General features: G+C 41.6%; 2 protein-coding genes across 5 annotated transcripts in view; one reads left to right on the top strand and one right to left on the bottom strand.

Moving 5' to 3' along the window:
• The first annotated feature begins 95 nt into the window (after positions 1–95).
• On the top strand, positions 96–20,247 carry LOC307119313 (uncharacterized protein). Of its 3 annotated transcripts, XR_013815633.1 has the most exons (8): positions 96–196; positions 497–1,030; positions 6,695–7,231; positions 18,277–18,432; positions 18,735–18,986; positions 19,783–19,878; positions 19,964–20,032; positions 20,109–20,247. XR_013815633.1 is itself a non-coding variant. In XM_079805521.1 (6 exons), the coding sequence occupies exons 3-6, from the start codon at positions 7,100–7,102 to the stop codon at positions 19,834–19,836; spliced, it is 594 nt and encodes a 197-aa protein (XP_079661647.1). In that variant the 5' UTR covers positions 96–196; positions 497–1,030; positions 6,695–7,099; the 3' UTR covers positions 19,837–19,918. The 3 variants fall into 3 exon arrangements, 2 of the variants coding, with proteins under 2 accessions (XP_079661647.1, XP_079661648.1); XM_079805521.1 differs by lacking the exons at positions 19,964–20,032; positions 20,109–20,247 and having other exon boundaries at positions 19,783–19,918; XM_079805522.1 differs by lacking the exons at positions 96–196; positions 497–1,030; positions 19,964–20,032; positions 20,109–20,247 and adding an exon at positions 5,416–6,393 and having other exon boundaries at positions 19,783–19,918.
• The window catches only part of LOC307119314 (uncharacterized protein), a 15,990-nt gene continuing 12,962 nt past the window's right edge, over positions 17,774–20,801 (bottom strand). Inside the window, exon 10 of one of the 2 annotated variants that reach the window (XM_079805523.1) lies at positions 17,774–20,362. In XM_079805523.1, coding sequence (XP_079661649.1) covers positions 20,283–20,362 — 80 coding nt within the window. In that variant the 3' untranslated portion in view covers positions 17,774–20,282. The remainder of the gene's footprint in view (positions 20,363–20,801) is intronic. The other variant, XM_079805524.1, reaches the window with a different exon arrangement.

The following is a 20,801-nucleotide window of genomic DNA, read 5'->3' as shown; positions in this document are numbered from 1 at the left end:
TACTTTGTTTGTACCGCCTATTTTGATTTGTTTAAGTAGCCCTTGTGTGACACCTAGTGGCGGAAAATGTTATTACACTGCTCATTAGAACGCAACAGGAAGCTCGTAAAGCAGTAGAAGAAGACTCTCGTTTTCGGTGACCTGTGTTTAGAAGCACGTCGTTGTTTGCTGTCTAATCCTTGGAGTAGATACGACCGTAAGTTATAAATTTCATATTAAAAACAACTGTAGTATTATTGTGTTAGTTAATTAAAGCTGGTCGTTATTGAGAGGCTTAGAGATCGATGTTTAATGCTGAAAGCTAGCGTGCTCTAACGGCTAATATGCTAATGGGGCTGTGCGATCTTTTTTTTTCTTCAAGCATGTGTTTTATGATATAAATATATCGGTTGTTTATTTTGTTGTTTAAATGTGTACGTGGATGTTTGTGAATGAGGAAAATATCCATTATATTTTGTGAACCATTTTGTAATTTGTATATTTGTGTTTCTTTCAGTTTTACAGTAAAGTAAAGTGTGCATCACATAAGCACAAAAGAAGAACGTGTGATGGAGCTTTATTTCTGTTAGCTATCTGTCAGCGCTTGGTTCAGAACACTATTGCCAGGACAGAATAGTCATTGACCATCCGACAGGTCCGGTTTAGGCCCAAAGGTTCTAAAAAAACAGATTGGAGAGTTCAATAACTGTCTGATAGAACTAGAGCAGCAACAACTGGACAGAGTTTTGAAAGAGCTGCAGAAGACCAAAGACCAGATTACACGCCTGGAGTCTTCCGTAAGTTCTGAAATATTCCTTGACGCGTTCCGACATGATCATTGACAGGAGTGGGGCTGGGGCATCAGAACCATCACTGGCATGTTTATGACCAGCAGCGGGAGGCTCATGTTCAGGGGGTCATGGCAAAGAACCAAAAACAAATCAGAAAGTTAAAGGAAATGGAGGAGAAGTGGTGTTTCCTGGAGAAGACCAATAAACTTCTGGGGGAGCTAGGGGAGAAAAGGAGGAGGATGTCGGAATTACTGATACAGGTACACCTGCAGATTTTGTTGTTCTAAAACATTAACCTCACTTTGGGTGTTAGATTAATATGGATAATTGGCAGTGTGTGGAGAGCAGGCTGGCCAAAGGTCCTTCTAATGCCAATATAATGCATTTCTGTCATGTACATGTAACGTAAAATATATATAACACTGCTTGTAAACAATCTCAAGTAACGTCAGTCATTTCACTTGGCGGACATCTTTGAAATGGCTCTGGCAAGTGCGGCTACGATCTCTTTGAATGGGGAAACATCAAATTCTCCAAAACTGTTTGCCAAGTTTAAGATTAAATTTCATATTTGAAATCACCAATGAAATATGACAACAGATTTTGATGACTTTTAGGATTTTTAGTCAACGATTGGCTCTTTCATTTAGTAGGCAGGGCTTATTCGCCATATCGGGCGTTGCGCTTTCTCTCATTCATTAGTAATCGGAGTCTAGTAACATTATGTTTACCTCCGAAAGCCATTCAGTGCCCAGAGCTCGCTTGGTGGCTAGAGAAATGAACACTTCAACGAATCGATATTATATGCAATTGAATCAAATTGCAAGCTTATGAATCAAATGGTGAAATGTTTGTCAATGCCCAGCTCCAGGCGGCTTTTCCCAGAAGCATTGAGACTATTGGTGCCAGTGGCTTCTACTTTCTATTTTGCCTTACAATGCTTTTGGGAAACACATCCTTGGTTGATATATTGGTATATATCTACTAATTTATTTTGACAGACATATTAACTGTATTTGCTAGATAAAAGAGGATGGTGTGAGAAATTAGAGTTAAAGGCTCAAAATTTTTCCCCTGGGCCCCACAGCCAGGCAGCGTCAGTATGTCGCTAGGGGGGCCCCCAGGAGCCACTGTGCGAAATTTGGGGCCCGTGGGACCTTTGTAGCAGGATCCACCTCGGCTATTATTTTAATGGGTTTCCGTAGCGGACTCGTGGACGGCGCTTGGAAAGGGCCGATTGGCTAGGGGGCGCCGTTTTTTCTTCTCGCCGCGGCCCCCCGAGCCGGACGGAAAAATTTGGTGGGCCTTCGGCCTCTTTCAGGGGTCAAGAGGTCAAAAAAGGGAACGAGCACATGTTTTTGGAGTTTTCTGTGAATATTTTTGCTGATTTTTTTAAAGGCGCTTCCCAAAACCCGAGGAATTCGGCTCTTTGACACGTGGTACCCGGTAAAATTCTCACTCGGGTGGAAGCGAGGTCTCGAGGGCCTCTAACGAACGCGCCATGCCCCGAGGCCCTGGGCCCCGTGGTTCGAAAGTAACGGGCGGTTCAAGTTTTGGATTTCCTTGGGGGCCCGCGACTGTCACGTTCAGGTCGTGGGGCAGAGGGGAGTTTTTGACAGGAATTTGAACCCGATTGGGCTTCGCGTTCCCGGGTAATGAGCAAAAGTTGGCCGAGAATTGACATTCCAACGGGTGCCGCCATTTTGAAACGCGCCGTATCGTTTTTGTCGGATTTCTCCGCGGGGACACGGCGGATCGTCCTGAAACTCGTAACGTGTGTTGAGCTCGACTAGACGGTTCCAACAGGTTCCATGGGCAGCCTCATGTGGGGTTTGTAATGGGAAGATCCAAATTGGCCCCTTTTCCTGCTCACACTGTTCCGCGCCTCGAGTTATGTGCAGCGGTGCTTGCTGTTGAGTTGATGGAACTCATAAAGGAAGAACTTGACACAGAGCTTCACAGCATCCATTTCTACACTGACAGTCGTATAGTGCTCGGTTACATTCACAATGTGACCCGAAGATTCTACATGTATGTGGCTAATAGGGTTGCGCGCATAAGAAAAAACACGGAACCTAGCCAATGGCATTTCGTCTGTTCTGAACAGAACCCAGCAGATCATGCCACCAGGTTTGTGGCAGCAGCCCACTTACCCCTTACCAACTGGTTCTCAGGTCCAGAGTTCCTTAAGGAAAGTGGTCCTATAGCATGTAGTGTAGATTCGTCGTATGGACTTGTCAAAGCAGAAGAGGATGTTGAAATTCACTCTCAGGTGAACACACTGATGACTAACATTACAGAGCAGTCACTTGGCTCGAGCAGATTCGAACGTTTCTCAAGCTGGAGATCTTTAGTGAGGGCTGTCACTACCCTTACTCACATCGCAAAATCGTTCTCGCAATCTCTATCTAACAATCTTTGCAGAAAGTGGCATCGATGTACTGAAACCTCAGATGTGGAGATTTCACAAGCTAAGTCAACTATAATCAAAACTGTACAGCGAGAAGTGTACAGAGAGGAATTTGAGAGTCTGACCAAGCATGGTAAAGTCTCGCAGCGTAGCACACTCCAGAGGCTTGACCCTTTTGTGGACGAGAGAGGGCTGTTAAGAGTAGGGGGTCGCATTCACTGTGCTGATATATCAGAACCAGAAAAGCATCCCTTGATAATCCCACCTAACCATCACGTGGTTGATCTCTTAATTCAGTATTACCACGATCGAGTGGCTCATCAAGGCCGTCATTTTACAGAGGGTGCAATACGCAGTGCTAGTTTGTGGATCGTCAATGGCAAAAGACTAATCTCAAATGTTATCCACAAATGTGTGTTATGCAAGAAGCTAAGGGGTAGAATGGAGAGTCAAAAGATGTCTGCTTTGCCCTTGGACAGAGTTTCTATGGATCCACCTTTTACACACACAGGTCTTGATGTATTCGGTCCATTCACTGTGGTGACACGCAAGACAAGAGGGAACAGCACTGAGAACAAGCGATGGACTGTCATATTCAGTTGCTTGAGTACCAGGGCAGTTCACATGGAGGTCATGGAGTCTCTATCAGCATCCAGTTTTATTTGTGCTTTGCGACGCTTCTTGGCTGTCAGAGGACCCGTGAAACATTTTCGTTCAGACAGAGGGACGAATTTTGTCGGAGCAGTTAAAGAACTCCAAATTGACAGTACAGACTCATCCCCAACCGAGTTGAAAGGTTTCTTAAAGAATCAAGGCTGTACTTGGACATTTAATGCTCCGCAGTCTTCCGATATGGGGGGGAGTGTGGGAAAGAATGATCGGGATAGCCAGACGTATTTTGGATGCTCTCTTGATGAAAACTCCCACAAGACTCACGAATGAGGTCTTAACGACATTAATGGCGGAAGTCATGGCCATTATGAATTCCCGACCCTTAACCCCAATTTCAACAGATGCGGGCATGCCCCAGGTGCTCTCACCAGCGATGCTCTTAACTCAGAAGGCGAGTGTTGCTCCTGCTCCTCCAGGAAACTTTGAGTTAGGACACCTGCACAAAAATCAATGGCGTCAAGTCCAGATGTTGGCAGATTCATTCTGGAAGCGATGGAAGCAGGAGTACTTGTCTACCTTGCAACCCAGGAGGAAATGGACAGAGGAGAGAGATAATGTTCAGGAAGGGGACGTACCGTAAATCCTCTAATATAGGCCCGGGCCTTTATTTTACTCAAGCGCATTGCGGTCCAGGCCTTTATTGGAAGGAGGCCAGAATTAGAGGCAGGCCTCAATTTCTATTTGAGCAAATCAAACTACCAGTAGAATGACTAAAAATTAGATTTTGCGTCTATTTCAACCTATAAAATACTAGGTTCATTTATTGAAAACGTACAGTTACCATAACATTATGGTATGCATACAGAACATTAACAACAAATACCGGTAATTCAGGCTAAATTCCAGTGTAGAAATATGGTAACAAAAACGTAGCAAACATAGGCTACCGGTAGTGCATTGTAAACACTTAACCATACACGGTGATAATTAGGTTATTGATTCATAACAAAAGGCAACAGACACCTTACCACTCCAAAGTTTAACCATTCCTGTCTCGTTTGGTTTGAAGTTATAAAAAAAAAATCCTCCAATTCTGTTTAATCCTCATCCTCCTCAGTTTCCTCCTCCTTTTCATCTCTCCCTGTAAACTCCTCATCACTCGCGCCAGCCTCTACAACAAGTTAATTATTGTACAGCTCCTCTTCGTCCTCCTCATGTTCAGCTGACCGCTGCGCGTCTGTTCTCATCATCGCGCCGTAAACGTTAGCCTACCGGACCCGATGACTGAAGTCTCACGTGCGAGTCAAGAGTGAGGTGATCAGACATCCCAACCTGAAAAAAGTCATTTCAGGGAGGTATCTCTCCTAAAATTATGTAGATCACTTTTACTATTTACATAAGCTGCTTATACTATTTATGTAAACTGCTTTTATTTATATTTCATTGCAACTTTAAACAGGTCTAAGGAGTTTGTTGTATGAAGCCTTGGCAACTAGCCGACCTGAAAAATATGCACATGAAATGAAACTTGTTTAACTCAACCATAACATGTTAGTTACAAACTGTAGAGCGTGCCAGATTGTCATTATGTTTATACTTTATACTTTCGTGTTTTGGGGCACTCTCCCTCTGCCATGGCGCTCCAGTTTCTAAATACACTGACCTGATTAATTCGGTTCGGGAGAAGAGATAAAAGCCCGCCCACACTGACAATTGATTGGTTGACTTACCGAAACAAGCCAATCAGGACGCTCTCCGTCTTACATGCGCTTCATTAGGTGCACACTAGCACACACACGTAAGGTTTCTCGCTCTCTCTCCCTCTCTGCCGTGCGCGCGTGCACAGTTTGTGTCTCGCATGCGCGCTCTTGCTCGCTCGCTCTAGATTGCGGGAGAATTTTACTAATTTGCGGGCATCAGGGAGCTGCTATAAATATGCGGGAGACTTGGGATGTCTGGGTGATTGACATGACCAGTACCCTGGTACTTGCATGTTACTATCACAAGCAAGCATAATGTTGAGGCCTGCCCAGAAAAACGTTGGTTCTAATAATAGCCCCGGCCGCTATTAGAGACCGGCCTTTATTTACCTTCGGTGACAGCGAGACCGGCCAATGTTGGAGACCCGGCCGCTAATGGAATACAGGCCAATATTAGAGGATTTACGGTAGTTCTGTTGAAAGATGGGGAAGTGAAGCGCAGTGAGTGGCCAATTGGTCTCATAACAAAGACTGTAGCCTCGTCCGACGGGAAAATTCGTAAGGTCATGGTAAAGACCGCTAAGCAGGGCACTGTCAGAGAATATTTAAGACCTATATGTGACATAGTCTTACTTTTGTCAAGTAATCAGAATGTATAGTGGTATAACAAGTTATACCATGCGGGGAGTGTTCTGTGCAGTGTTAGTTTCTGTTTGTAAGCGGTATTTTGATTTGTTTAAGTAGCCCTTGTGTGACACCTAGTGGCGGAAAATGTTATTACACTGCTCATTAGAACGCAACAGGAAGCTCGTAAAGCAGTAGAAGAAGACTCTCGTTTTCGGTGACCTGTGTTTAGAAGCACGTCGTTGTTTGCTGTCTAATCCTTGGAGTAGATACGACCGTAAGTTATACATTTCATATTAAAAACAACTGTAGTATTATTGTGTTAGTTAAGTTAAAGCTGGTCGTTATTGAGAGGCTTAGAGATCGATGTTTAATGCTGAAAGCTAGCGTGCTCTAACGGCTAATATGCTAATGGGGCTGTGCGATCTTTTTTTTTCTTCAAGCATGTGTTTTATGATATAAATATATCGGTTGTTTATTTTGTTGTTTAAATGTGTACGTGGATGTTTGTGAATGAGGAAAATATCCATTATATTTTGTGAACCATTTTGTAATTTGTATATTTGTGTTTCTTTCAGTTTTACAGTAAAGTAAAGTGTGCATCACATAAGCACAAAAGAAGAACGTGTGATGGAGCTTTATTTCTGTTAGCTATCTGTCAGCGCTTGGTTCAGAACACTATTGCCAGGACAGAATAGTCATTGACCATCCGACAGGTCCGGTTTAGGCCCAAAGGGATCTAAAAAAACAGATTGGAGAGAGTTCAATAACTGTCTGATAGAACTAGAGCAGCAACAACTGGACAGAGTTTTGAAAGAGCTGCAGAAGACCAAAGACCAGATTACACGCCTGGAGTCTTCCGTAAGTTCTGAAATATTCCTTGACGCGTTCCGACATGATCATTGACAGGAGTGGGGCTGGGGCATCAGAACCATCACTGGCATGTTTATGACCAGCAGCGGGAGGCTCATGTTCAGGGGGTCATGGCAAAGAACCAAAAACAAATCAGAAAGTTAAAGGAAATGGAGGAGAAGTGGTGTTTCCTGGAGAAGACCAATAAACTTCTGGGGGAGCTAGGGGAGAAAAGGAAGAGGATGTCGGAATTACCGATGCAGGTACACCTGCAGATTTTGTTGTTATAAAACATTAACCTCACTTTGGGTGTTAGATTAATATGGATAATTGGCAGTGTGTGGAGAGCAGGCTGGCCAAAGGTCCTTCTAATGCCAATATAATGCATTTCTGTCATGCACATGTAACGTAAAATATATATAACACTGCTTGTAAACAATCTCAAGTAACGTCAAAGTCATTTCACTTATGTTCAGGTGTCACACCCCCAGCTGCACCCACCCCCACCCCATCGGCTGCACCCCCCCCAGCTGAAACCCCAGCTACACCCCCAGCTGCACCCACCCCCACCAGCTACACCCACCCCCCACCTGCACCCACCCCCCCAGCTGCAACCCCAGCTACACCCCCAGCTGCACCCACCACCCACCCCCACCCCATCGGCTGCACCCACCCCATCGGCTGCACCCCCCCCAGCTACACCCCCAGCTGCACCCACCCCATCGGCTGCACCCCCCCCAGCTACCCCCCCAGCTGCACCCACCCCATCGGCTGCACCCCCCCCCCAGCTGCAACCCCAGCTACACCCCCAGCTGCACCCACCTCCACCAGCTGCACCCACCCCCACCCCATCGGCTGCACCCACCCCCCCAGCTGCACCCACCCCCACCCCATCTGCTGCACCCCCCCCAGCTGAAACCCCAGCTGCACCCACCCCCACCAGCTACACCCACCCCATCGGCTGCACCCCCCCCAGCTACACCCACCCCCCCAGCTGCAACCCCAGCTACACCTCCAGCTGCACCCACCTCCACCAGCTGCACCCACCCCCCCAGCTGCACCCACCTCCACCAGCTGCACCCACCCCCACCCCATCGGCTGCACCCACCCCCACCCCCCCCAGCTGCACCCCCCCCCCCCCCCCCAGCTGCACCCCCCCCCCCCCCCCCCCAGCTGCACCCACACCCTGCAGCTGCACCCACACCCATCGACTGCAGGGGGAGCTAGGGCACAACAGGAGGAGGATGTCAGAACTACTGATGCAGGTACACATGCAGATTTTGTTGTTATAAAACATTAACCTCACTTTGGGTGTTAGATTAATATGCATAATTGGCAGTGTGTGGAGAGCAGGCTGGCCAAAGGTCCTTCTAATGCCAATATAATGCATTTCTGTCATGTACATGTAACGTAAAATATATAAAACACTGCTTGTAAACAATCTCAAGTAACGTCAGTCATTTCACTTGGCGGCCATCTTTGAAATGGCTCTGGCAAGTGCGGCTACGATCTCTTTGAATGGGGAAACATCAAATTCTCCAAAACTGTTTGCCAACCTTAAGATTAAATTTCATATTTGAAATCACCAATGAAATATGACAACAGATTTTGATGACTTTTAGGATTTTTAGTCAACGATTGGCTCTTTCATTTAGTAGGCAGGGCTTATTCGCCATATCGGGCGTTGCGCTTTCTCTCATTCATTAGTAATTGGAGTCTAGTAACATTATGTTTACCTCCGAAAGCCATTCAGTGCCCAGAGCTCGCTTGGTGGCTAGAGAAATGAACGCTTCAATGAATCGATATTAAATGCAATTGAATCAAATTGCAAGCTTATGAATCAAATGGTGAAATGTTTGTCAATGCCCAGCTCCAGGCGGCTTTTCCCAGAAGCATTGAGACTATTGGTGCCAGTGGCTTCTACTTTCTATTTTGCCTTACAATGCTTTTGGGAAACACATCCTTGGTTGATATATTGGTATATATCTACTAATTTATTTTGACAGACATATTAACTGTATTTGCTAGATAAAAGAGGATGGTGTGAGAAATTAGAGTTAAAGGCTCAAAATTTTTCCCCTGGGCCCCACAGCCAGGCGGCGTCAGTATGTCGCTAGGGGGGCCCCCAGGAGCCACTGTGCGAAATTTGGGGCCCGTGGGACCTAGTGTTAATTTCGTCAGACGAGACGAGACTAAATATGTTCGTTAACGACCTTTTTTTCCGTGACGAAGACGAGACGATGACGAGACTGCACCAATGTCCAAAAACACTGACTAAGACTAAATTAACATGCATTATTGTTGACGAAAAAGGACGAGACTAAAATGTGTTGCATAAAATAAAAACTAAGATAAAATCTCTCTTCATTTTCGTCTACAATTTTCTCTACTTTTTCATCATGAGATGAATATTCAGCTGTTCAAAATATTCCGAAAGAGTTCCCGCTGTTGCTGGAGTACAGGTCTCTCTCAGACTCCGCCTGTCATCTCGCGGCCGCGCGCGTGTGGTCACGTGGTTCCCGGAGCGCTCAATACTTCTAGCGCTGTGTCAGTGCATGTGAATGGCTTAAGCCGCGTAAGTTACACAACAGCTTCACTTTACAGGTGTTTGCAGCAATCTTTGGTAAACAGTACAGCATAGTGTGCGTCAGCCACATTTACAGTATCATTGTATTATGGAGAGTGGTAGAGATCAACATTGTTAACATTAATATGAATGTTTTTCTTGTATTTAGCCCTCAGGTATTCCTTACTAATTAAGTCACACTTATACTAATTGATGGTCAAATGTGACCATACACCTTAACCATTTTAAAAATAAATAGCCTATATTTTAATTCAATAATATTTATTGAATATTTTGAGGAGATCTTTTGGTACTAAATACTATTTGTGCAATACTTATGGTCCATTAATGACCACTTAAAATATTTTTCTTCTAATATTTTTATTATTTATATTACAATTAGTGTATTAATTAAGGTTAAAATAGAGAATTCCACTGCAAAGAGTCAAATTAGAGCCATTTTGTGGCTGGAAAAATAAAAAATGTCACTTGTAATGCCATTACCCACTGGGTGCCTGTATGGCTCTTTAATAAATATACATGTAGTCTAGTTGCTCAAAAAAGTATTGCAGATCATAACTGCTTACTTATTTGTGAAATTTTGAAATGTTAATAATAGTGAATAGTAAAGAATGCAAGCAAATATAATATAACCCCAAAAAAGTGTAAAAAACATATTTTCCCTTATACTATGTACTACATATGAATTCATACTGAATCAAGATCGAAATCAATATTTGTGCCCATCGTCTCATAAGCTAATGCTGATCTATGCTGTAAATCAACCAGTTAGCTATGGTGTTGTGGCACAAACATTATGCAGGTTATATGTACTTTATGTAACATATTCTGCCACAAAATATATTGAGTTTTCCTTTGACTAAAGCTAGACTAAAATGACTAGACTTTTGGTCGACTAAAACTTGACTAAGATACCTTGAGTTGTCTTTTGACTAAAACTAGACTAAAATGACGAGACTTTTAGTCGACTAAAACTTGACTAACAAAAAAAGATATGTGAATGACTAAATATGACTAAAACTAACAAGGACATTTGGCACAAGACTAAGACTAAGACTAAATTAAAAATAGGTGACAAAATTAACACTAGTGGGACCTTTGTAGCAGGATCCACCTCGGCTATTATTTTAATGGGTTTGCCGTAGCGGACTCGTGGACGGCGCTTGGAAAGGGCCGATTGGCTAGGGGGCGCCGTTTTTTCTTCTCGCCGCGGCCCCCCGAGCCGGACGGAAGAATTTGGTGGGCCTTCGGCCTCTTTCAGGGGTCAAGAGGTCAAAAAAGGGAACGAGCACATGTTTTTGGAGTTTTCTGTGAATATTTTTGCTGATTTTTTTAAAGGCGCTTCCCAAAACCCGAGGAATTCGGCTCTTTGACACGTGGTACCCGGTAAAATTCTCACTCGGGTGGAAGCGAGGTCTCGAGGGCCTCTAACGAACGCGCCATGCCCCGAGGCCCTGGGCCCCGTGGTTCGAAAGTAACGGGCGGTTAAAGTTTTGGATTTTTGGCCGTATATCTCGGGACCGCAGGGGCCCCTTGGCTCGTGTGAGGTCTCGTTGGAAAGGTCATGCCCTCCCCGTCGAAGGAGCCCACCCCCGATTCCTTGGGCTCTCGGTTCGGGAGCTAGAGCCCTCGGAAGTTCGAAAGTCGCCATCCGCCAGGGGGCGCCTTGGGGGCCCGCGACTGTCACGTTCAGGTCGTGGGGCAGAGGGGAGTTTTTGACAGGAATTTGAACCCGATTGGGCTTCGCGTTCCCGGGTAATGAGCAAAAGTTGGCCGAGAATTGACATTCCAACGGGTGCCGCCATTTTGAAACGCGCCGTATCGTTTTTGTCGGATTTCTCCGCGGGGACACGGCGGATCGTCCTGAAACTCGTAACGTGTGTTGAGCTCGACTAGACGGTTCCAACGAGACGAGTGCTGCCAGGATAGCTTTATGGCAGGGGTGTCCAAACTTTTTTTAAAGGGGGCTGGATTCGATATTGTGGACATACCCGGGGGCCGGTCCCTTTTCTATTTTTTTTATATATATATATATATATGACATGTTTTGACAAAACATGACAGATTTGACAAAAGCTTGAGCTGACAGTAGAGTAGCTTGAGATAGGACATAGGAAATTTATAGATATTTAGCAATATCTGTAAAACTTTCATCAACCAAAAAGTTCTACTGGGTGAAATTTTAATATTATTACGGAGTTAGAACTCTATTATTATTTAAATTTAATAAGTGCTCTATTTAGATCACCACAGGTAAAACCACACTACAAAACGTGCTTTTCTGACTTGGTATTTCTGTCTTTTTTCCAGTCCAAATATCTAAAAATTCTTAAATCAAGATGCTTTTACTAAGGAAAATTACATATTTTTTTCTTGATTCCTGGGGAAAAAAATCTTAATGAATTGAGTTTTTGCTTGAAACAAACTAAATTATCTGCCAATGGATTAGAAAAATAATCTTCCAAAATCTTCCTTAAAGATTCCAAACAGAAACATTATTTTTCTTACCCCATTGGCAGATATATTTGCTTGTTTTAAACAAAAACTCACTTCAATTTTATTTTATTTTCCAGAAAACAAGAAAAAATATCTAATGTCATTTAACTTATCTCGTAACATCTTGATTTAAGAATTTTAGATATATTTAGACTAGAAACCAGTAGGGCTGGTCCGAATACCATTTTTTGAGCTTCGAAGCTTTGGTAGTGATCAACATCGAATATTCGAAGCTTCGGAGGGAAGGAGCTGAACATATCCTTCTCTCTAATAAAGGCTGGAGTCTGGAGAAGCGGCGCGCCTCACGCGGGCAGGGCTTTTATGCTCCGCGAACGGGCAATGAACTCGTGATACAAAACACACAGATCTGTTACATCCCAGTTTTGATATATTATAGTAGCTAGTAAAAATAATTCTGTTCAGTTATAGAACAGACTAAGAGCCCCTATGAGCTGATGAATAGCCTATAATGCAGCTCATATCTGTTGCTTTCGTTGACATGAACTCCGTTAAATGTGCATATAGCGCAAGAATTGAAGATCGGATTTATATTAATTTTGCGGAGAGGTGTAAGTTAAGACAACCTGCCTAATTTTTATTTATTTCTTTTTGAACACGTTTCCTCAAAAAAAAAAAAAACGTATTATAAGCAAGACAAGTTAAGAGTTGATTTAAGAGGATAAATGGATCAAACGTGTTGTTAACTCACTCAGTCCGCTTGGTCGTTACTTAAAAAAAAGAAAACTTTAATTTAACAATCAAAAAAATGCTTTAAACATTTGTCTAAATTAACTTAAAAAATAAACAAAACGAAATATAACTACTTTGACATTAAAAACAAAACTGAACTATTTTAATGGCTGCAACAATGTGTAATAGGGAGGAATGTTTACTCAAAAAAAGGTTCTATATGGCACTAAAATAAAAAAACAAATTAAATAAAAAATTAATTAATTAATTAAAAAAACACGTCACATCACTTCATTTTATTTGTTTCATTTGCGCCGTTGCGAGCAGCATCAGCCTCAGCTTGTCAAAAATGCCTTTTTACTGTGGTGGTGGTGGTGATAGTAGGCTAAATGTTTAAACCAACATTGTGATGCTTGAAGTGTTTTATATCTATGGATTTCATTACAAGTAAGACAAGTCCAGTGTTGATTTGAGAGGCTAAATTGATCCAACATGCGGTTAACTCACTGTCAGCTGCTGTCCGCTTGGTCATTACTTTAAAACAACTAAAACTTTAATTTAACAAACAAAAAAATGCTTTAAACATTTTTCTAAATTAACTTAATAAAGAAACGAAACAAAATATAACTACTTTGACATTAAAAACAAAACTGAACTATTTTAATGGCTGCAACGATGTGTAGGCCTAATAGGGAGGATAAAAAAATAAAATAAAAAATAAAAAATCACGGGACTCGGGCCGATAGTTTTGGTAAGTTGTAGGACACGGCCAGGCTAGGGTCTAAGACTAACTACAATTAAAAAACTGAACGTGCCACTCGAGCCAAACTAACGGGCGTCTCAGCACATCAGCAGCAGCAGTCAGATAATATTCTACACGAGAGCTAAATTACAAGATGATCGCGGAATATTTGGTTTTAAAGCGATGTAAAAGCGCCTACTTAAGGGAGTTTGTCATTGTACTGTTTTGTTGCTATGTTTTTCATTATAGAATAATAGCTAATGAACCCACAATTCAAGCAACCCGCCCCTGATTTGGCAAACCGAAAGTAAACGCGGCGCAGAGCTGCATGCGTTCAGCCGCTCAGCGCACAAGCACAGCATTGAGGGAAACGCTGAGGGAATATTTTTTCACCGTCACATCCCTAACGTATAAAAAGGATAATACATTTTGATTATATTATTCTATTTTCCACAATGTCAAACGAACGCAGTTTAACCCAAAATGCAAGCTCAGACATGGCTTCTGCCACATAAGCTTGTGCAGTTGTGCGCTCTGGTGCACTGAACACTAAGAAGAAGAAAATATATTTATTAAGTATAACGAGGCTATTAAAATGGCTTGGCTATAAGATAATTGAAAAAAAGTATTGTATTTTATAGTGATTTTATAGTGTAAACATATGCTAGCGAATGAGAGCCGTTTTGAGCGGGATGCCAGGGGCCTGTTTCAGAAAGGAGGTTCAACCAACTCTGAGTTTAAACCTGAACTCTGAGTTGACTTACTCTGAGATGGGAAACTCTGAGTTTTGGGTTTCAGAACAGCTGAATTGAGGGAGTTCAATCAACTCTGAGTAGACTGACTCTAAGTTAAGCTCATGCATTCAAACTATGAAAAGCCACGATCAATGGAGCTCCGAAATTACGATTCACCATGGCAACAGCACCCAACAAAAAGACGTCCGCATACTTCTGGGTCAATGCACAAGTTTAATTAGGGGTTCAAGCACGAAGTGCTGAAACCCTATTGTAATTGTAAGGGTTTTTATTATTATTATTCTCCGCTAAAACGCATCGTGCAGCCCAAACCGTAAGGGCTGGAGCGTTGAAACTTTGTCAGATGGTAGCCCAAAAATCGAGGAGAGGGTATCAAAGTATGGCCCCGATTGGCCAATAGGTGGCGCTATAGCAATCAATTGCGCGTAACTGCTCATAACTCCTAAACCGTGAGTTGTACACTCAAGTGTCTTATATCATTGGAAAGCTAAATACCTGACTTAAAAAATATATATCTCCGATTTCATTTCCGGTATGCAAATTTTTCCGCCATTTTGAATTTTGTTGAAAAACTACTTTTGCGAACTAGTCCCTGGATTTTAGCCCGATCGGAACCAAACAAGTGCAGAAATGTTCTCTGGAGTCTGAATATTAATAATTATCAAAAAAAAGTATAAATTTCGCTTCAAGGTCGCAAAGGGGCGGAAAACAAATGTTGTAGGAGGAGCCTATTTTACTAAAATGGCTATAACTCAAGAAAAAAATTAGATATATTTACCAAACTTGGTACACATGTGTATGGGCTGATTTTTTGGTCACGATAATAGAATCGCGACGATTGACCACTTGGTGGCGCTATAACACGAAAAAAACATGAAAATTGCTATAACCACCCGACCGCTAGTCCGATTGACTTGAAAATTGGTATGCAGTGTCTTGGTCCAAGGTACCATATATGTCTATGAGGACATTGGCGTATCTCAAAAAACATGGCTGCTATCGGCTAATGAATTTTGAGCACCTCTAAGACAAGGTTAACGGAGGCCGATCGGAATGAAACTTGGTGGGCATCTTTGACTCATGGCCCTAGAGGTCTGTAAGAATTTTGAAAGAAATCGGCCACTAGTTGGCGCTAACGAGTTTTATGGCTCTGTAATCAAGTGGTGTTGCACACATCAACCAAATATACACATCATATGATAGGTCTCCTCATGCTGAACAACTTTGCCTCTAGAAGCATTGCTGTCAATCAAACCGTTCATTAAATATCCGCGATTATGTTTAAAACCTACTTTTGCGAACTAGTCCCTGGATTTTTGCCCGAAGGGAACCAAAGCAGTCTAGAACAATTCTCTGGACTCTCTAGATCAATAATTATCGAAAAAAAGTTGAACTTTTGCATTCGGATGGCTATAACAGGGTCATTTAGAAAAGAGGCGTGGCAAAATACACTCAAAAGCCTATAAATTCTAAGGGAAAGCTCAAAACTTCACGAAAATTGGTGGGCACATGTAACATTAGATCCTTAACAAGCATTAAACGTTTTATAGAGATCGGACCATAGGTGGCGCTATAACTGTTAAAAACCTTTTAAAACCATGTTACCTATGGTAAATTGCCTGTAAATTGACTTTTCCATCTATTATTTCAGTGTTTAAAATCTTGCTAAATAAAATGTAATGTCTTTTGATGCTTGTGTGCTTAAAGGCCTTAAAGGCTTGAACCCCGCTAAATGCTGCTTGCAGCTTTAATTCTTAATTATTTTAATGAAGTTTAATTTTTATGGTATCCAAAAGGCAAACAAAGAATGTGGCAGCCGCTAAAAAAAATAAAATAAAAAAAAAACATAATTCAATCAGGAAAAGCTTTAAGCATAAAATGTTCATGGGTGTAGGTTTAATGACTTTACAAACATTTGACATATTAAATATCATTCAGTGTCCAATGTGCAGCAGCTTTTCCCACATAGACCCTTTTCACAGACTGTGACGTTTTTTAATGGTCATCAATATCGTAAATCCTGCAACGTTTTTTGTATTTATTTTTTAATGTATGTACATTTATAACACTTATATTACTTTTGCATCAAACTACAAAAATCAAGTTTCCGCTGCTGTGAGAGTGTTTCTAATACAGCGTCTATGGGAGTGATAGTTAAAATTAACATCTTTCTCTCTTTTCACTGCAGTTATCAATCTCACTTTAATTTTTCCATCTTTTTGAAAGTTGTGAAATCACTATTGTGGAGTTTTTCTTTTGCTATTTGAGCAAATGGAGACACAAAAATATATATTTAATGTATTCTCTCAGTCACCGCTATAAGAGTTAACCCAACTATGACGACTTCAGCTTCGGAAACCCAGAATTGTGAAAAGGGTCTATGCTCTTTTCTCATAATGAAATGTTCTCTGATCCCACCTGTTACATTTATTACTCAGGGTAATGACATTAACATTTGACTTCTACTCAGGCCAGCCAAACACCAGCACCACTGACAGATGAAGAGGAGATGGAGGAAGAATATTAACATCCAACAGGAAAAATAATAAAGTATTTGTAGGAAATAAAGATGACTATAAAAATGTAAATAAATGTATTTAACAGCTGTGGTGGTGGTTATGCCATATATCTCGTACTACCATCTGGCAGCATCCTTCCATTCCATACAATAATCCGTTTTCAGAAAGTGTGATGATGGGTATATTAGTGTCATAAATGCATCCAACCACTGGAAATCCTAAAGGAAATTCGAATTATTAGGGATACTTCTAGAGGTTTATCAAGTGAACGTCAGGATCCTGTATAAAAGGACATGCCATTTTTGTCACTTTGACAGTGTCCTCATGATGAAAATATGAGCAATGAATGTTCCTGCAAAGAATGCGTTTCTTACTTTGTATTTTTGTCAAGTGGCAGATAATTTAATTTGTTTTAAGTAAACTTTGCTTACTTTAGATTTAGATTAAATGTATAATTTTTTTGAATGAATAAAGTATGCTGGTGCTTTAAAAAGGGTGAGGAGACTGAAAGAAACTCTGGGTTTACCAAAGAAAACCTGCTCCTGACCAGGTTAGGTTCACAGAGTAAGTGACCCTGGTAACTGACTCTGAGTATAAGTTACCTCTCTTTCAGAAACGGGCTTGGCTTACCCTGCTTTCTCGGGTTTGACATGCCTCCCATTCTGAAACAGAAAACCCAGAGTTTCCCTTAATTCAGGGTTAACATACTCAGAGTTTTCACTTAACCTCCTTTCTGAAACAGGCCCCAGGTGTTCACGAAAAAAACAACAACGAATATTCGAATCACAAATTTGAAAATCGAATACCAACCCATCGAACGAATATTCGAATATTCTGGTCCAGCCCTAGAAACCAGACAAAAATACTAAATGACAGCATTTTTTGCTGTGCACACAAGGCAAAAAAAAAAAAATATATATATATATATATATATATATATATATATATAATGGTATTTAGTCTATAGACAAATAAATACAAATGCACAAAACTGCAAGTTTATGACAAAAAATAGTTTGCAATTTGGCCTTTATTACTCATTTAATACATGTCTACATTACAAATTAAATCAAATTAGATATTAACCTACATTTCTGACAAATTACCATGGTTACAGGTAGTGTTACCACAGTAAATCCATGATAAATTCGAAATGCAAAATGCGTTTGAAAAGTATTTTGAATCGGCTCAGCTGATTTGCACGTTAGTGTTGTTGATTAAGTCAGCGCTGTTGAACTGGATTTAAATTAAGCAGCGCTGTTTCCCTGGCCTAAAGTCTGTTACTGCCACCTTGTGGTGACATCGTGAAACTGCATGATTTGTAAATGATCCGTGGCGGGCCAAATATAATATATTTTAATAGACGCGCTGCGGGCCGTTTGAAATTCATCCCCGGGCCGGACTTTGGACACCCCTGCTTTATGGGGTCCAGAGTTAGGACCATTTCTTTGACTAATTTACACGTGCATCTCGGCCATAGGGCTACCTGGAAATCACCTCTCTCTGTTTTTGAGTACAGGCCTTAGAGAAGAACCACCGCTGGCAAGTCTATGACCAGCAGCGGGAGGCTTTCATAAAAAAGCAGCAGCAAAAATTAAAAGAAATGGAGCATATCAAGAAACTTCTGCGGGAGCTTGCTGAGAAAAGGAGGAGGTTGTCAGAACAACTGATGCAGGTACACCTGCAGATTTTGTTGTTATAAAACATTAACCTCACTTTGGGTGTTAGATTAATATGCATATCTTGATTTAATACTTTTTAGATATTTAGACGACAAACAAGACAAAAATTCTAAGAACATCATTTTTTTTTGTGTGAATTTTGCCTATCAATATGCAGCTTAAAGCAAGATGCAAATAATTGGTTAAAACCAATAATTAGCAGTAGTTTCACAGACATATTCATAAACGACATGTAATTTTTATATATATATAAATACATTTTTTGTTTTTTATTAGAGGATGTGTGTCGCTCCAGGTGGAAGACTTTGAGGGACCAGTACACCAGGGAAAGAAAGAGAAAGGAACAGGAGTGGGGCATCAGAACCATCACTGGCATGTTTACGACCAGCAGCGGGAGGCGCATGTTCAGGGGGTCATGGCAAAGAACCAAAAACAAATCAGAAAGTTAAAGGAAATGGAGGAGAAGTGGTGTTTCCTGGAGAAGACCAATAAACTTCTGGGGGAGCTAGGGGATAAAAGGAAGAGGATGTCGGAATTACTGATGCAGGTACACCTGCAGATTTTGTTGTTCTAAAACATTAACCTCACTTTGGGTGTTAGATTAATATGCATAATTGGCAGTGTGTGGAGAGCAGGCTGGCCAAAGGTCCTTCTAATGCCAATATAATGCATTTCTGTCATGTACATGTAACGTAAAATATATATAACACTGCTTGTAAACAATCTCAAGTAACGTCAGTCATTTCACTTGGCGGCCATCTTTGAAATGGCTCTGGCAAGTGCGGCTACGATCTCTTTGAATGGGGAAACATCAAATTCTCCAAAACTGTTTGCCAACCTTAAGATTAAATTTCATATTTGAAATCACCAATGAAATATGACAACAGATTTTGATGACTTTTAGGATTTTTAGTCAACGATTGGCTCTTTCATTTAGTAGGCAGGGCTTATTCGCCATATCGGGCGTTGCACTTTCTCTCATTCATTAGTAATCGGAGTCTAGTAACATTATGTTTACCTCCGAAAGCCATTCAGTGCCCAGAGCTCGCTTGGTGGCTAGAGAAATGAACACTTCAACGAATCGATATTATATGCAATTGAATCAAATTGCAAGCTTATGAATCAAATGGTGAAATGTTTGTCAATGCCCAGCTCCAGGCGGCTTTTCCCAGAAGCATTGAGACTATTGGTGCCAGTGGCTTCTACTTTCTATTTTGCCTTACAATGCTTTTGGGAAACACATCCTTGGTTGATATATTGGTATATATCTACTAATTTATTTTGACAGACATATTTACTGTATTTGCTAGATTAAAAAGAGCAATTTTTTTCTGTTTGGAAAGGTGAACCAATTGGAAAAATCCCTGAGGAATCAGAAAAAAAGGAAGTACAAGTAGTGGGTTCGTGGGAAACACCCCCAGCTGCACCCACCATCCTTGGTTGATATATATCTACTCATTTCTTTTGACAGACATATTAACTGTATTTGCTAGATAAAAAGAGCATTTTTTTCTGTTTGGAAAGGGAAACAAACTGGAGAAATCCCTGCGGGAAATCCGGGATCCCAAAAGGATAGAGATTCTTGAACAGAAGGTATTCAGATCACCCTTCAACACTAGCTTTCATCGTAGCAGTGTTATGAATATGTGCCCTTGTAATTATAATACAGGGAGCCGGAGTTGTCTGGGGCCTGGATGACCACGTGCTTCCCATCCACCAAACCAAGACAGTTGGGGAAGTTCCAGCGATGGCTGAACACTTGTGCAATGGCACGCCAGTCCTCCATTCATGGTGCAGGCAGGAACTCAGGCAGCAGGGCATCCCAGATGGCAGCTGACACCTTTCACCACTCTTCCCACAGTGCAGCGGCCCACCCTGTAGTGGCTTGCAATTGTCCTGAACGAATCCCCTGTTGAGAGGTATCTGTGAAGATATATTAAAGGGTTAGTTCACCCAAAAATGAAAATTCTGTCATTAATTACTCACCCTCATGTCGTTCGACACCCGCCAGACCTCCGTTCATCTTCAGACACAAATGAAGATATTTTTGTTGAAGGCTTCAGATAGGCCTCCATTGGCATTCAGTACATTTACACTCCCAAGACCCATAAAAGGCACTTAAAACGTCGTTACAAAGTCCATCTCACCACAGTGGCTCTACAATAATTTTACGATGCGACGACAATAGTTTTTGTGCGCAAAAAAAAAAATCAAAATAACGACTATTCAACCTCTTCTTGTCTTCCGTGTGCCTCCACGACGCATGTGCGAGAATATGACGTAGCGCCGGCGTTCGGGAATCCATGAAATGCACACTTTAGTCCCATTTGAGAACTACGCCGAGACCTAAAGCAGGATCAAT

This window comes from Gobio gobio, assembly GCF_949357685.1.
Source record: "Gobio gobio genome assembly, chromosome: 23".
In the NCBI taxonomy this organism is placed as follows: Eukaryota; Metazoa; Chordata; class Actinopteri; order Cypriniformes; family Gobionidae; genus Gobio; species Gobio gobio.
The sequence above is the reverse complement of the archived record's forward strand: the minus strand, read 5'-3'. Positions and strand labels throughout refer to the sequence as shown.

What these genes read in the sequence shown, in the direction of transcription:
- LOC307119313 (XM_079805521.1), top strand. Translation starts at nt 7,100, where the DNA reads ATGGCAAAGAACCAAAAACAAATCAGAAAGTTAAAGGAAATGGAGGAG. An exon ending in TGTCAGAACAACTGATGCAG is followed by an intron (nt 18,433 to 18,734) that starts GTACACCTGCAG and finishes GTGTCGCTCCAG; the next exon opens with GTGGAAGACTTTGAGGGACC. An exon ending in TGTCGGAATTACTGATGCAG is followed by an intron (nt 18,987 to 19,782) that starts GTACACCTGCAG and finishes CTGTTTGGAAAG; the next exon opens with GTGAACCAATTGGAAAAATC.